Source organism: Lytechinus variegatus, chromosome 1, assembly GCF_018143015.1.
Source record: "Lytechinus variegatus isolate NC3 chromosome 1, Lvar_3.0, whole genome shotgun sequence".
NCBI classification, from domain to species: Eukaryota; Metazoa; Echinodermata; class Echinoidea; order Temnopleuroida; family Toxopneustidae; genus Lytechinus; species Lytechinus variegatus.
The window spans coordinates 12,782,365-12,800,058 of NC_054740.1; the positions used below are offsets into that span (position 1 = coordinate 12,782,365).

Sequence of the window (17,694 nt, forward strand, 5' to 3'; positions counted from 1 at the left end):
TAAGGCAGTGGGTGGAATGGATGGCTGTGAGGGGAGGTTATGGAGGCCATCATAATGTGTCTGATTTTGGAAACGGTGCCAGAAAGCAAGTCATGGAAAGCAGCAATTTAGTCATGGAAAAGTCATGGAATTCTGTTTTCAAATTTCTATGGTAACCCTGAAACAAGTACACGGATCGGTCGGTCGTCGGTTTTACCTTTACACATCATTTTGTTAAGTATACTTTGAATGATTGATTTTATTTGTCAGGTACCTATGAACAAGTACATGAAAATATGAACAGTAGTGTATACCTCGACAGGATTGCCCATGAAAGCCGAGATGGCTTATTTCCAATGGGGTCCTTACATCAGTTATTGAAAACAAAGTACATGTATGAAAAAACACCGTTAGAAATCTACAAACTACATCAATTAAGTCTAGACCACTAAATTAACACGATGAATTGTAAAACTTAATATATAAAAAGACAAAAACAAATAAGTTTGCCATGAAAAACATTTACGCAGTTAACAAAATATGATTAAAATAATTGTAATACAGGTTGAGTAAACGATCATTACTTGTAGGTTACATATGAGAATTACACTATAAGATTCAGTTTTTAAGTAGTGCTAAATGCATCATAACTAATACAAGATTCATGAATCGTAAAACCTAAGATATGAAAAAGTGCAAATATGTTTCACATCAAATTTTCACGCAAACAACAAAAGATGATGAAACAATGTAAAACAAGTTGATTAAATAAATCATAACTAAATAGTTATATATAAGACTACATGATACACATGCAATTAGAAAGAATATTTAACATTACAAAGTGGGGACATTTTTTAAGTGTTGTTTCAATACTCTTTTAAATTGTGTAAAAGTCTTAACCGATTTAACATGATTAGGGAGGGAATTCCAAAAATGTATACCTTTATAATAAAATGTTTTACGGCCCCACTAGCTTCCACATCTCGCGCAAATTGGACTCTTAACGCGTAGTGTTGGGGCAAAAAGGACATTCTTTATAAAACATTTTAATTTTGTTTTATCATTCCCGCAAATTTGACCCTAAACACGAAGCTTTCCCAGCGAAATAGATACCCTTTTATCATTTTGTGTTTTTGACACCCTTATCATGTTACGTACATCTTTTTGCTTATTTTTTGTTAAACATATTTTGTGGCATAGATTGGGTCTGACATGCAGTTACAAAATAGTGCGTAATTTGGAACCCTGAAACCAAGCAAATATGATCTCAAATTTAAAAGATGTGTGAAACGTAAAAAGTCTTGAAACCATTTAGTGCATGCTTTTCGTATTGCAGATTTATCACAAAAATGTTGATTGGGCTGACTATTTCTTGTCCCCAGTGTATTAAGGATTTAATAGAGTATATGTTTAATTAAAAGCTAACAATCATCTTTTTCTTTATTTGAATTCTAAATAAATTTATTGTGGTTGTTTAGCACTTGGTTAATCAGGAGCCTCTTTACATACTGTTGGTTTGGAGAAGAAAATTGAGTACTTGTTCAACACATCATGTTTTGGCTTAACAGTTGTATTTTGGTTTCTTTTTTGTAGTAGAAAGTTCGAAGACACGAGAAGATACTTTCTTCATTGAAGCTATGAAATGGGATGACAGCATAGAAATTTGGATGGAAAATGCTGCCAGATGTGAATTGATCAAATGTTTCTGTAGAGATCCCGTGAAGATCAAGACCTTGAAGATGAACTGTAAGTAATCCTTTTTCCTTTTTTTGTCTCGCCTGCATGGCAGAGTGAGACTATAGGCGCCGTTGTGCTGACAGTGTGGTGGCATTGTCGTCAATGTTGAATACTTAACCAATGCTTAGTTTTTGAATGTCATCTTAACCTAGAAAGTCTATTGAAAAGTAAACAATACATTATACACCCAGAGAAGTAGAGCATTACGACATTCAACCCAGTTAATATAAATGGGTACCTCGCAAAAATTGATTTCATTGATTCCTTGAAATGCTTGTGTGCCGTAAAAGCCCGTGGGGCTTAAGATGGTTATGAAATCCAAGTCCTTTGAAAGGGCATAAAGATGCTCCATCATCATGTGGTATGCGCTATCCACAAACTGTCTATTATTATTATCATTATTACTGTTGTTGCTAATATTGTTATTTTTATTCTATCCCCCGAACAGAGTTCGGAGGTTACTTTGGATTTGGCCTCGTCGCGCAGCGTCCACCGCCACAGAGATTTCCTTGTGAGCGCTCTATCAGCTGCATTTCTTCTCCGATCATCTTCAAAAAGGGCATGAAGGTCCATTATGGTAAAGCAAAGCCGCCTGTAAATTTTGGTATGGGCAGATACATTGTTGCCATGGTAACAAGAGTTTTTGTCTTGTCCACCAGAGGTGAACGCGAGACTGAGTGATCCAAATGTCCGTCCGTCTGTCACAAACCTCATGACACATAACTCCACAACCATAAGTCACTTTTCAACCAAACTTGGATGGTAGTTGGACTTGGGGGACCTGCATGTTATGCTGCAGTCAGAGGTTACATGGTAAGGTCAAAGGTCATTTTCAGGTCAACATTAAAGTTAAATGCAAGACTCTCCTATGACAACTAACTCCGCAACTGCATGTCACTTTTAAACCAAACTTGGATGGTAGATTGACTTGGGGAACTTGCATGTTATGCTGCAGTCAGAGGTCACATGGTAAGGTCAAAGGTCATTTTCAGGTCAACGTTAAAGTTTACATGCAAGACTCTCTTATGACATCTAACTCTGCAACCGTATGTCACTTTTCAAACAAATTTGGATGGTAGATGGACTTTGGGGACCTGCATGTTATGCTGCAGTCAGAGGGTACATGGTAAGGTCAAAGGTAATTTTCAGGTCAACATTAAAGTTTACATGCAAGACTCTCCTATGACAAGAGTTGAAGGTGAGACTTAGGGATTCAAATGTCGTCCGTTCGTCATAAACATTATGACACATAACTCCACAACTGTAAGTCACTGTTCAAACTTGCATATCGCGATTTTTCTGGTCATTTTCACAAGTGGGAGAGACACGACATCGCTTATGCCTTATTATTATTATTGTTATCATCATGATCATTGTATCCCCCAAACAGAGTTTGGAGGATACTATGGATTTGGCCTTGTCGCGCCGCCGCATCCGCCCCAGCAGATATTTCCTTATGAGTGCTCTATCAGCTGCATTTCTTCTCTGATCATCTTCAAATTTGGCATGAAGATAGAGTATGGTATAGTAAAGCCGCCTATCGATTTTTGTGTGGGCGAAGACATCGTTGCGATGGTAAGAAGATTGTTTGTAGAAATAGCAGAGATGTCTTTGTGAGCGCTCTACCAGCTACGTTTCCTCTCCAATTTTCTTCAAATTTGGCATGAAGGTCGAGTATGGTAAAGCAAAGCCGCGTATTGATTTTGGTTTGGGTGGAGACTTTGTTGCCATGGTAACAAGAGTTTTTGAGAAAATAGCAGAGATGTCCTTGTGAGTGCTCTACCAGCTGTATTTCTTCTCCGATCATCTTCAAATGTGGCGTGAAGGTCCAATAAGCAAAGCCGCCTATTGATTTGATGTGGGCGGAGACATCATTACCATGGTAACAAGAGTTTTTGTGGAAATAGCAGAGATTTTCTTGTGAGTGCTCTTCAGGCTGCATTTCTTCTCCAGTTATCTTCAAATTTGTCATGAAGGTCCATTATGGTAGAGCAAAGTCGGCTAATGATTTTGGAGTGGGTGGACACATGGTTACCGTGGTAACCATATTTTTGTGGAAAATTTGGTAAAACCTGTGACTTCTGCTTTTTTCCAGTTTGTCATAACAGTTGGCATACAGAAGCAATATCAGAAGGTGAAGTGAAGATGCCTATCATTTTTGGTGGGGGGTCTTAGGGTTAGGTTTACAAAATATATATAGCCAGATTACTCTATAATTGTATTCCCCAACAGGTGATACTGGACAATACTTTTAATAGGTTCTGCAGAGTCACGCTGCTGCGTCATATTATTGTCATCAAATTTGGTACCCACAGGCAGAATGTGGGCAGGGTCATTGTCGCCATGATAATTGTATTTGTGTGTCAAATTTCTATGTGAGCTTTATATATCGCAATGACGGATGACGTGGTGAGTTCGGGGAATACATGTGCTCGGCCGCGTGACCCGCCAAGCATCTCTAGTTCCCCAAGATTCCTTTGATTTGTACAGTATGTAAACGGTTGTTGTGCATTGTTGCGTAACATGTACATTTATATTTTAATAAGCCTTTATTGACATTTTTCAGGTCTAAAAGTCAGCAATAACACTGAGACATCGGTTTTAATTTCCTGCCCAAACGTGGAAAACAAATTTTACTTGCGATATGAAGAAAAGAATTCTTCAATCTCAAGCGCAAATACTGAACTCATAGAAGGTGGCAGCAGGGAGATCCGTGACCTTCGACCTAGCACAGAGTATTCCGTTCAGCTCAGTATCAAGGGTCAGACAGGGAATTCGAGCGAGTTCATTTGGAAGGAGAAATTTAGCACAAAAGGTGAGTGGGACTAAGATATTTTAGATACTTAGTTGTGTATGCTGAATGAAAAAATGTACCTCTGTCATTTTCCCAATTCTCCAACGTCACAACTGCCAAAAATTCTTTTGCTTTTCCAAATTCCTGTTAAAACTGATTGAACTGCAATAAATATCAGAAGATTTCTCTCTTGGAGCAAATAAATGACCCGAAGTACATAATTTATGGACAGTGAATGTAAATGATTAAAATCTGATTAAATGTTTGAAAATTGTATTAATTAAAATCTTCAGGAGATTTCTTCCAACTACCTGTCTAGTGATTTAATTTCTTCCTTGGTGAAAATAGATAAAGATCTCTGATTGTAAAAGCATTTTACTCAAGATTTTGGTTGATAAAACACAAAGAAATATATTACAAATATTTCATTTTAACTTGATTGTATTTTGTTTTTATACTGCTGCAGACAAAATCCAGAGGGGGCATTAAGCGTTGCCCCTGTCTGTCCATCCGCCCCCCCCCCCTTGGTTGTCGCGCAATATCTGGAAAAAAAAATAATGGATTTAAATAATTTTGGTGTGTAGGTAGATGACACCAAAATACAGGCTAAGTTCGAATTCTGAGTCCGCAGGTCAAAGGTCACAGCCATTACGAGACTTCTATAGTAATCTTTCACCAGTCTAATTCCTAGACCACTATTACAGCATTGTAAATGTTTGGTTTGACTTTCTGGTTTTATTTTGACGGAGGAAGAGGGAGCTAGGAGAGAGATGAAGAGATAAATGGTATGTATGTGTGTGTGTGTGAGAGAGAGAGATGGCAAAGAGATGGAGGGAGAGAGCGAGTGAGAGAGAGAGATGAACAATTCACGCTTTCAAAATGTCTACAAGACTACCTATCCTATTATCTGTGTTGTGTTGGTGTGGTTTCTGTTCGTAGGAAGATAAGTGCCCCTGAGGGACTTGTTTACTTTCTTTGATAGGGCTGGAATTCTCCTTTGTTTCCATCTCAGTGTTTCAATTTTTAAACGTAAGGATTTCCTCATGGCTCATTAACTATGCGAGTTGGTTTTTGCATGATAAGCCAAGGCTCCACATTAACTTTTTTTGGTGGTGGGCCATTCGGGCCACCAAAACCTTCAAATAATTTTTTTTGGTGGCCCATTAGTAAAGTTTGGTGGCCCGAGAAATATAAAGAAAAACATTAATTAAAAATGAAACTTCTGAAATATTCTGCAGTTATTACTACTATTCTTTGTACATCTTGTATGTAAATCGTGCTTGCTGTTATTTTACTTTGCTTATTTTGTGGTAATATATAATTTGTTCTATCATCGTAAATATGAAATGTTTGAAAGAGAAAAGAATTGTATCGTTCCCAGGTTGTGTGGACTTTTAATCTCCATATAGGCACACACTCATAATGGTTAAGTAAATAGTGCATATACATGTAGCAAACTCTGATAGATTTACAAAACAATAATTTTCCTTTCTTCCTTTTTGATCGTAAAACTTAGATTATGCAGGCCCCAAATCCAGTTTATTTTCTCTTTTCCAGTATATAGCAGGAGAAAATCACAGAAAAATATGCTGCAGAATGAGAACAATGTATAAAAGGGGGAAATAAACAAAAATAATTTTTAGAATAATTTAGAATAAAGAAAACAAAAATTGTAAAATGAATAAGTGAAATAAAGCAAAAGAAAAAATGAAAAAAGAAAAAACAAAGAACAGGAAAACAAAAATTGAGAAAAAAAAAGAAAATGTAAAGAAAATTATTATTATTATTCAGTAGAAACATACCATTTGACCCCTTCCCATTGAATATGCCCGATTAAAATATTTATATTTTAATCGGGCATATTCAATGGGAAGGGGTAAAATGGTTTAATCACTGTAAAAAAATGAAAGAAAAAAATAAGAAAACGGCAAAAGTTATCTGGAAAAAACAGTGAGAAAATTCCTTCCCTATATTTGACAAAATGATGGAAAAATTCCCATTTCATATCAATGAAATGCCTTCCCAAAGTATTTACTTCCTTAAAAGTGGTTTAAGAAGTCATTTAAACAAGAAATAAAGTAGCTGTCTATTTATATTTGATTAGAAGAGACACAGTTTCGAAATAAACCAAATATCAACATACATACAAATGCACATGTGGGACTGTGATGTACTCACCTATGTGTTTTATGTGCATTAATGCATTTGGAAATCGGTCTTTTTGAGTCAAAAGAGAGGTCATAATTCCTCCTTTTAATGCTTGCAAATTATCAGGTTTCAGTAATATGGACTGTAGAAGGGCATTTCATTTAGTCTAGGAGCCAGGGGGCTTTATTCAGAATTTTTGGTGGGGAAGGTTTGACAAGCTTATCCGGGGTAAAATTGTGCGCTGATTCCAAAAATGCCACTCTTATTGACCGTACTCACGCCATTTTGGTCATTTTGGCCAAATTTTGGCCAAAAATGACCATTTTGACCACTCTTTGGAAAATGGTCCCTTAAGAGACTGCTTTTGTAGCCACATGCAATTAAAAGGGTCTATCTTAAGTAAAAATGCACACAGATTCCAGATAAAGTGCTTTCATTTGCCAAAATCACTATAGCAGTGGTCATTTTGGCCATAATTTGGCCAAAAATGACAATTTTCATGATTTTTTGGCCGAAATGTGTTACAAATATTGATCAGAGCTTCGACTGGATGTTTTTAGAAATCCACATTTATTTTCAAAATGTGCGCTGGATCATAACCATCAACCTCATGTAATTTATTCCATCAGTTTTTACCTATGAGGGTCATTTTGGGTACTTTAGACATAACTGACCATTCGCGCAATTTGCATTATTAACCCTTCAAATAGGCAGGAAATTGAGGTCTCCAGCATGTTTTTTCTTATTCCCTTATAAAATGAGAATGCATTTAAATGTCCTTCATGTGTAAAATTTTATGCTGATTCCAAATATATCAGTCTAAATGACCCTATTTAACAGTTTAAGGTCATTTTGGCCACTTATGACCCTTAAAATGACCAATGACATCAGTTCAATTTATCCAAAAATACTTTGAATGTTACCAGAATCGTTACAAGGGCATACTGTGACACCTAACATTGGTGTATTAATCCTTGAAATTGAACATCTCAAAAGTATTTTGACCTAATGCAGTTTATTCCATCAGTTTTGACCTATGAGGGTTACTTGGCGTACTTTAGCCACAACTGACCATTCACGCAGTTTTGCATATAATAAACTGCACATAAAATGGCCAATAACATCAGTTCAATTTATCCAGAAATACTTCGAATGTTACCAGAATCTTAACAAGGGTGTGCTGTAATACCCAACACTGGTGAATGAATCCTTAAAATTGAGCATCCCCAAAGTTGACTACCTTGGTCATTTTGGCCACCTTGACCCCCCGGCCAGCCCTGCTCATTGTGTATGTTAATTCAGGTGATATCGAACATGGTGAGGAGAAATTTTGGATTGCGTTAATATTAGCATCAATTATTGTTAAATGGGGAAGTTTGAAAGCTTCTTGGTGGGAATCAATGAAATTATTCCACACAGACCATAACTATTGGACCCTGTGGTCATTTTGACCACGTTTCCCTCAATATTGACCAGTGACCATGGACCCTAGGAATCTCCAATTAGTGGAGAGATCAGCTAAGAGAGAGACCTTGCATGCTTTGATGAGTCAAAAAGGGCTCAAATGCTGGTCAGTATCATTATCAGCATGAGCTACCAATAATCGGTGAAGAGTGTCATAATTGTGATAAAATCCTTTACATCGTGCATACATAAGGTTGTTTGACCATGGCACTGTGGTCATTTACATGATTTTAGCCACCATGACCACACAGTAAATGTTTATGGAAACCTCACATATATGGGGCAGTAAATTCGCGCAATTTGCATTATTAACTGTTCAAATAGCATATAATAAACTGCACATAAAATGGCCAATAACATCAGTTCAATTTATCCAGAAATACTTCGAATGTTACCAGAATCTTAACAAGGGTGTGCTGTAATACCCAACACTGGTGAATGAATCCTTAAAATTGAGCATCCCCAAAGTTGACTACCTTGGTCATTTTGGCCACCTTGACCCCCCGGCCAGCCCTGCTCATTGTGTATGTTAATTCAGGTGATATCGAACATGGTGAGGAGAAATTTTGGATTGTGTTAATATTAGCATCAATTATTGTTAAATTGGAAAAGTTTGAAAGCTTTTTGGGTGAAAATCAATGCAAGGATTTCATATAAATCAGTGTTATTGGCCGAACTGTTAGACTTTGTGGTAATTTTGATCACCTTTCCTCAATAATTTCTCGTCACCACACATTATTTGATTTAAAAAGAGCTCAAATGTTGCTTAATATTATTTTCAGCTTGAGCTACTACACCAATAATCAAGAGTTTAATGAATGTGATAAAAACCTTTACATCAAGTACACATAAGGTTGTTTGACCATGCACTTTGGTAATTTTCATGATTTTATGCACATTAACCATTTTGTAATTCATGGAAACGAATTCAAGAATGATGTTAGATAAGACATATTACAAAAACTTTCTGCACCAGATTAATACAATGATTTAGAATATATCAGTCTTAATGACTACTTAGTGGTCATTTTGGTCCCTATAATTAGCAATGACAATTACATGTATCAAAAGTATTCCAATGTTCTTGCTCTATATTTTTGTAAGATTTGTTGTATCAGTCATAATAAATGACAAATTATTTAATTCAATATGATATTACTAATAGTACATAATCAAAATGTGACCACTTTGGCCACTTTGACCGTTTATCCAATGTGTAGGTCTATGAACATGATGAAATGCGTAATCCCTTTTCATGGGAAATATTAAAGGCTCACCTTGAGTAAAAATTGTGCCAAATATCATGTGACTGTCTACTGTGGCCCCTTTGATCACTGTATGTTCCTAAATAGCCAGAATTATTTTCCTTCTTTAAAGTCAAATTGTACTGAGAATCATTACAAAGCAAAATAGGTCACAGTGAAGTTCACAAAGAGTTTTAACTATCATTCATTTTTACAATCTTTGTTTTTTCTTGTACAGTGATTCACAAAGCTCACATTGGCATGATTGGTGAGCAGCAAACTTACCCTTAATTCTTTTGAAGACGTACTGGGTAAAAAAATACATTCTCTATATGAAATTATTCTCTGTGCCGAATTTAGGTCACTCTTTAACAATTTAGGGCAAGTTTTCCACTTTCAACTTTACCAATCATGCCAATGTGAGGTTTGTGAAACATTACACAAAATGGCAAAGGTAATAAAAATGCACCATGGTTAAATCTATTCGTGAAATCCACTTTGACCAATAGCTTTGTAATGACGCACCTTTGAGTTCAGGATTAGTGCCTTCCTCTAGAATATAGTTATCTGTATAATTTAAATAAAAAATGAGGGAATGATGTTATGGCTACTCAATGACCACACAATGACCAAATGGTGAGGTATTTGGCACAATTTTTTTTACTCAAGGTGAGCTTTTAATATTTCCAATCGAAAGGGATTGAACGCATTTCCACAATTGCTCCTGTTATGTTTATTTACAAAAGTCATACATGCGATAGATAGTCAAAATGGCCAAATTGGTTTCAAAATTTTGATGTGCTATTAGTCATATCATATTGAAATCAATAATTGATATAATACATCTTATTAACAATACGGAGCGACAACAACATTTGAATCCTCTTTGATACATGCAAATGTGATTGGTCATTGTCGGGACCAAAAGCGACCAAAATGACCACTAGCTCATAAATGGTCATTAAGACTAATATATTTGGAATCATTAATCTACATTAATCTAGAAAAGTGTCTTAAAATAACATGTAAATGATGCTAAAGTGTCTCATTCCTGAATTTACTGCCCCATATATGTGAGGTTTCCACAAACATTTACTGTGTGGTCATGGTGGCTAAAATCATGTAAATGACCACAGTGCCATGGTCAAACAACCTTATGTATGCACGATGTAAAGGATTGTATCATAATTATGATACTCTTCACCGATTATTGGTAGCTCATGCTGATAATGATACTGACCAGCATTTGAGCCCTTTTTGACTCATCAAAGAATGCAAGGTCTCTCTCTTAGCTGATCTCTCCACTAATTGGAGATTCCTAGGGTCCATGGTCACTGGTCAATATTGAGGGAAACGTGGTAAAAATGACCACAGGGTCCAATAGTTATGGTCTGTGTGGAATAATTTAATTGATTTCCACCAAGAAGCTTTCAAACTTCCCCATTTAACAATAATTGATGCTAATATTAACGCAATCCAAAATTTCTCCTCACCATGTTCGATATCACCTGAATTAACATACACAATGAGCAGGGCTGTCAGAGCAGGGGGTCAAGGTGGCCAAAATGACCAAGGTAGTCAACTTTGGGGATGCTCAATTTTAAGGATTCATTCACCAGTGTTGGGTATTACAGCACACCCTTGTTAAGATTCTGGTAACATTCGAAATATTTCTGGATAAATTGAACTGATGTTATTGGCCATTTTATGTGCAGTTTATTATATGCAAAACTGCGTGAATGGTCAGTTGTGGCTAAAGTACGCCAAGTAACCCTCATAGGTCAAAACTGATGGAATAAACTGCATTAGGTCAAAATACTTTTGAGATGTTCAATTTCAAGGATTGATACACCAATGTTAGGTGTCACAGTATGCCCTTGTAACGATTCTGGTAACATTCAAAGTATTTTTGGATAAATTGAACTGATGTCATTGGTCATTTTAAGGGTCATAAGTGGCCAAAATGACCTTAAACTGTTAAATAGGGTCATTTAGACTGATATATTTGGAATCAGCATAAAATTTTACACATGAAGGACATTTAAATGCATTCTCATTTTATACGGGAATAAGAAAAAACATGCTGGAGACCTCAATTTCCTGCCTATTTGAAGGGTTAATAATGCAAATTGCGCGAATGGTCAGTTATGTCTAAAGTACCCAAAATGACCCTCATAGGTAAAAACTGATGGAATAAATTACATGAGGTTGATGGTTATGATCCAGCGCACATTTTGAAAATAAATGTGGATTTCTAAAAACATCCAGTCGAAGCTCTGATCAATATTTGTAACACATTTCGGCCAAAAAATCATGAAAATTGTCATTTTTGGCCAAATTATGGCCAAAATGACCACTGCTATAGTGATTTTGGCAAATGAAAGCACTTTATCTGGAATCTGTGTGCATTTTTACTTAAGATAGACCCTTTTAATTGCATGTGGCTACAAAAGCAGTCTCTTAAGGGACCATTTTCCAAAGAGTGGTCAAAATGGTCATTTTTGGCCAAAATTTGGCCAAAATGACCAAAATGGCGTGAGTACGGTCAATAAGAGTGGCATTTTTGGAATCAGCGCACAATTTTACCCCGGATAAGCTTGTCAAACCTTCCCCACCAAAAATTCTGAATAAAGCCCCCTGGCTCCTAGACTAATTGGTGTAAAATGTGACTTTGACGTAGATTTTCAAAGTTCTGGGGAAGATTTCTTAGCAGTAACATTTCGTATCGCAGCTCCCGAGTCTGAATAGTCTGCTAGCGCACAGCTAGCTGCAGTGGTTTCATGCATGCCAAGCACAGCCAGACAGCCGGCGCGGCCGGCTGAATAATAGTTACTGTATTCTAGCAGTAGGCCTACATACTGTTATGACTATGCAATCTTTGTATGTGTGTATTTGTGTGTAGATTAACAAAAAAGGCGCATGACGAATTGGCTTGCATTTTGAACTGTAGAAAGTTGATAAATGCATGCAAAATCGGGAGAAAAATTGCGCTACTTTGAAAATTATTGGTTGCCCGATTCGGGCCACCAAAACTTAACATTTTTTCAATAATGGTTGCCCGAGATGGATTTTTGGTGGCCCCGGGCCACTGGGCCACCGCTAATGTCGAGCCTTTGATAAGGTATGAAATATTCTACAGAGAAAAAAAAATTGGGTGTGTAGGTACATGTAGATGACACCAAAATATGGGCTAAATACGAATTCGTAGTCCGCAGGTCAAAGGTCACAGCTCATTATATATGCGAGTTGGTTTCCACATGAAACATGTGATTTGGAAATATTCAACAGATGTAAAAAATGTTTGGTGTCAGGGTAGATGACACAAAAATACAGGCTAAGATTGAAATCGGAGTCCACAGGTCAAAGTTCACAGCTCATAATATATGAGAGTTCAATCATATTAAATGAATTTCTGATCACGTTAAGCAGGGGCATCTGTGTCCTTTGGAAACGTCAAATTTCTAGTTAAATTATGTGCTCACATTATGCGCTTGAATTGAAATGATTTGATTTGATTTATAGATTTTATTTCTTTTGATAAAAACAATACAAAGCATGTACATTCAAACAATAAAACATAATAATCGAATCAATAATATCGTGAATGGGTATCTGAATTTGAAATCATAAAGGTTATGTTGTAAGAGAAATATGGGAAACCCCACAAGCTACAAGGAGCTTGAAAGGGGTTTTCCCTGTTTCGGAATACGATTGCAGAGTACATATACATAAGGTAACGTACAAAGAAAGCACAATTATAATGTAACTTACACAATAGAAATCCTTAACTACCCCTCCCCCTTCTTACATAACCAAAAGTTGCCTTTCTTCCAACTAATATTTAGCTAGAATATGATTTTTTAATTTCCTTTTAAATGATGATAAGAATGAAGATATGTAATTGTAATAATGTAATAATCTTGTATCTATTTTTATACCTCTGAAGAAATAAAAATTCTCTTTGATCTAAAGGTATAAATTTCAAGCATGAGGTGTCAAAAGACTCCTTGGCATTGACTGGGCATGCAAGTCCAGCATCTTTGAAACTTTACTATGAACTCAACCAGGCAAAAGAGGTAGAGATGAGTGGTCCTCAAATTCCTATCAAGCATCTAATACCTGGTATGAAGCAGGTTTTGAAGATCAAGCTGAAGTCTGAGTCCAAACCACTTCAAGTGATTTGTTTTGAGACACAAGGTATGTTGGTTAAAACTGGCATTCCATGAATTCAGAAGTGACAATCTAATTATGTTATTAGTAAGATTTGGCAATGGTGGAAGCATAGGTTGTGACTGGGCACAGTTAAGAATCTGTTCTAGTTGTATATATTCAGCAGTTTTTTTCTTGCCTGAACGAAGTTGGACAGAGACCTAGTAATCACTTTTCCTTTTGGAAGTAAAGGTTTTTGTTCAACTTGCTCTCATTTCTTTATTCCTACATCAATTGTGATCACACTTGGTACAAATGATACGCCATGTGTGTTCATGAGGATGATGGTATCAAATGTCATCTAGGGGTCAAAAGGTCAAAGGATATGAGGCCATGTGCAACATATTTCTTAAAGGTTTTTGTTAAACTTTCTCTCATGTCTATATGTATGCATCATCTTTGTTCACAAATGGTACTAATGATCCACGGGTAATACCTCATGGGTGTTCATGAGGATGATAGGAGCTATGGTCATCCAGGGGTTGTAAGATCATATTGCATATTTATTGAATTTTATTGCATAATCAGGTTAGGCTCATGATCCATGAACCAGCTTCTTTGACATGTATGTCTTCCAAGAAAAGTTGAAATACTGTTTGTCATCCCCAAAAATCCTTTTTGACCCGAATGTTCTATGGTTTTTGTCTCTCCTGCGTAGCAGAGCAAGAATATACACTCTGTTTTTCCAACGGCGGCGTCAACATTGAAATCTTAATCAAGGTCAAGTTTTGAAATGTCATAACTTAGAAGGCTTATGGACCTAGTACATGAAACTTAGATATACAGGTAATCAAGTATTACTGAACATCCTGCCTGTGTTTCAGGTCACAAGACCAAGGTCAAAGGTCATTTAGGGTCAATGAACTTAGACCACGTGGAGGTAATCAATATCGAAATCTTAACCAAGGTTAAGTTTTTGAAATGTCATTTTTTATAAAGTACATGTATGTGGACCTAGTTCATGAAACTTGGACATAAGGGTGATAGTGTACTACTGAAGATCTTGCCTGAGTTTGAGGTCACATGATTAATGTCAAAGGTCACTCAATGTCAATGAACTTTGACCATGTTGGGGGTATTTGTGGAATTGTCATCATAACTTTCACATTTTATGGATCTAGTTCATGAAACTTAGGACATAAGAGTAACCATGTATCCCTGAATATCTTGTCATTGTTTCTGGTCACGTTACCAAAATCAAAGGTCATTTATGGTCAATGAACTTTGGCCATGTTGGGGGTATTTGTTGAATCGGCATCATAACTTAAAAGTGTATAGATCTACACATGTAGTTCATGAAACATAGACATAATAATAATAATAGGCATTTATATAGCGCCATCTATCTAGAAATATTCTATTCCGAGGCGCGTTGTTATTATTACCCCGGCTTTAGCTCGAGCTGCCTCTCAGCGCTCATGCATTCAAGGAATTAATCCTGCCGGGTACCCATTCACCTCACCTGGGTCGAGTGCAGCACAATGTGGATAAATTTCTTGCTGAAGGAAATTACGCCATGGCTGGGATTCGAACCCACGACCCTCTGTTTCAAAGTCAGTAGACTTATCCACTGGGCCACAACGCTTCACATCAGGGTAATCATGTATGAATGATTGTTTTGCACATGTTTTAGGTCACATGATCATGGTCAAAGGTCATGTTTGGTCAATGGACATAGTTTTTTATTATCACATGAGTGTTTTCTTTTGTGAATAATTATTTAAAAGCTGTTTTCAAAGTCAGTACTTCTGCTATGTTGTATTGCATAATGCAGGCGAGACTGCCAGAGGCGTTCCTCTTGTTAAAAAAAGAATTCTCTGAAGATGCGCAAGCAGAATTGAAGTCAATAAATTGACGCAATCTCACTCCTTTGCCACACCTCCTAGCAGAATGGATTTCAATTGGTTGAGTGAGATGACAGAGCTCACTCAACCAATTGAAATCCATTGGTTGAGTGAGATGACAGAGCTCTAAAAGCATGTTTCACATTGGATATTAATAAAATGATAGGTGTGTCTTACATTGTTCTCAGAATACAAATTCGGAGAGATTTTAAGGGTATTTCATCTCACTTATTTTAACGGAGATAAAAATTTTTTATTTTATCTGAGATAACATGGATCTCAGATTACCACCCCAGCTCTCTTTGATGGAGTATTGCTTTATTTCCTCACCTGAAGTCAAGGGGTAACATTAAATTCCACATTGGAAAACGACTTCTTTTTAAAAAATGGTTTCCGTTATAAGAACTGCTCTTAAGCTGATGCTTATTTGAGTGGCAATTTGCTTTTATTTTGCACATTGTTAGATTCATAACAGGGTACGAGGCTGGAATGATCAGCAATACTTTCCATCTCTGTGAGTGATGATTGATGAAAAAAAATCACTTTATCACATATAACTGTTGACCAATCCATTAGTAAGGTTGTTAATTTGTGTGATATAATTTTGATAGTTTATCCTCTTTTTTTTGTAGGCACCTTGGAAGAAGGAGGGGACTTCAGAGAGGAGGCAACATCAGCTGTGCCTACAGATGATGAAAGGGTCGATCGAGCTTTCACACAAAAGAAAAAACCAAGAAAGAGAGACAAAAAACTCAGGTGTGAAACTCGACTCCTTGATGCCATTCGCGATCTACTCGAGAAAAATATAATTTTATCAGAGAGAGCCGTTGCAGAGGCTGTGATCCAGAGTCTTCAGGAGTTCTTCAAAGAATACAAGCATGAAGCTATCCAGAACAAGTATGTTTTGAAGAACAAGGATTTTGTGGAACAAATAAGACAGTTCCTGACAGAATTTGATATGAAGGACTATACAAGAATCTTTGATTTACTCAAACGATTCTACCAAAAGGACGGTTGTCATTCGAAAGCTGGGCTCTCCTTTGCCGAAGAACTTTATAAGGCTCACGATTCTCGTGATCCCACATGTCATATATGTAGGCAAGCATTATTCATGCTAAGGTGGTACAGTGAGGCATGTGATTCCTCCTCATCCAGTTGTTGATTGCAGAAGGCCAAGTAAAAAGAACTGTTAGTTTATCATCCCTGCTTGCATAATTGTTTGCCTCAGTCGTCTATACATTGATTCAAGAAGAAAAGAAAAATGGAAAGTTTTGAATTTTTGCTGTTTCCAGGAATTGCACCTGCCTAGATCATACCATGTACTTAAAGGACTGGAAATTAGACTACATAAAATGGGTTGTGCAGTGAATCAGCCACTTTTAAGAAAAATACAACAAAAAAAAAATGCCTTCATCCCCCATTTTTTCTCTAAAAGTTAGATCCAATATGAGAGACTAAGTATATAAACTGGCCTTATACAGGGTTTGGTCAAGCAACCCTTGTTCATTGTCCATCGTTGCAGTTTGTCTCCAATGCCATGGAATTAGGATTTAGGTTTGGATCGGTGGCGGGTCCGGAAATCAGTCAGAATGGGAATGATTAAAATTGAGGTTCTGGTTTCATTTTAAAAAGTTGGGGAATGAAATGATGCAAGATATGAGTTTAAGAGGAGTTCAACCTTACAAAATGTTTATCGAGAAAATAGCAGAAAAGGATAATAAAAAATATTGATGAAGGTTTTTGGAAAATCCATCAAAGATTGAAAAAAATTATTCAAATTCATTTTTTTTTTATATGTATTGTCATATGTGAGCTGCTTCCCCATATATTGTGTAGTATCAAAATCATTAAAACATTGTTTTTCTATAAAAATGAAATGAAAATTATTTTTTATTGTACCTTTAATATATCAACAGGCCACATATTTCATGCCCATTTCTAAAAGAAACAAATTTTTAGTAATCATTAACCAATAAGAAAATTAAATTTATTATGTGACGTCACTTATAAAAACTTCCAATTTTAATAAATTTCTATAGTGGATTTTTCCTCAAAACTTCACCAATATTTTTCATTCTTTTTTTTTTTTTGGGGGGGGGGGGGTATTTTCACAACAAACCTAATGGATGAACTTCCTCTTAAAAGTGTTGCTTCTGCATATGTTTTTTTTTTTCAATTTTGTGTGTGAGTGATATTTAAATGCACATGTAATGTGGTACATGAAGAAAAAAAAGCTTTCTCATCTTTGCATGACTGTACTTGATGTCCAATT

General features: G+C 36.2%; 1 protein-coding gene across 4 annotated transcripts in view; it reads left to right on the forward strand.

Moving 5' to 3' along the window:
• The window catches only part of LOC121431607, a 56,764-nt gene extending 39,627 nt beyond the window's left edge, over nucleotides 1–17,137 (forward strand). For 3 of the 4 annotated variants that reach the window (XM_041629215.1, XM_041629461.1, XM_041629303.1), the window contains exons 9-12: nucleotides 1,576–1,728; nucleotides 4,286–4,534; nucleotides 13,342–13,566; nucleotides 16,055–17,137. In XM_041629215.1, coding sequence (XP_041485149.1) covers nucleotides 1,576–1,728; nucleotides 4,286–4,534; nucleotides 13,342–13,566; nucleotides 16,055–16,584 — 1,157 coding nt within the window. In that variant the 3' untranslated portion in view covers nucleotides 16,585–17,137. The remainder of the gene's footprint in view (nucleotides 1–1,575; nucleotides 1,729–4,285; nucleotides 4,535–13,341; nucleotides 13,567–16,054) is intronic. The other variant, XM_041629379.1, reaches the window with a different exon arrangement.
• The last annotated feature ends 557 nt before the right edge of the window (nucleotides 17,138–17,694 follow it).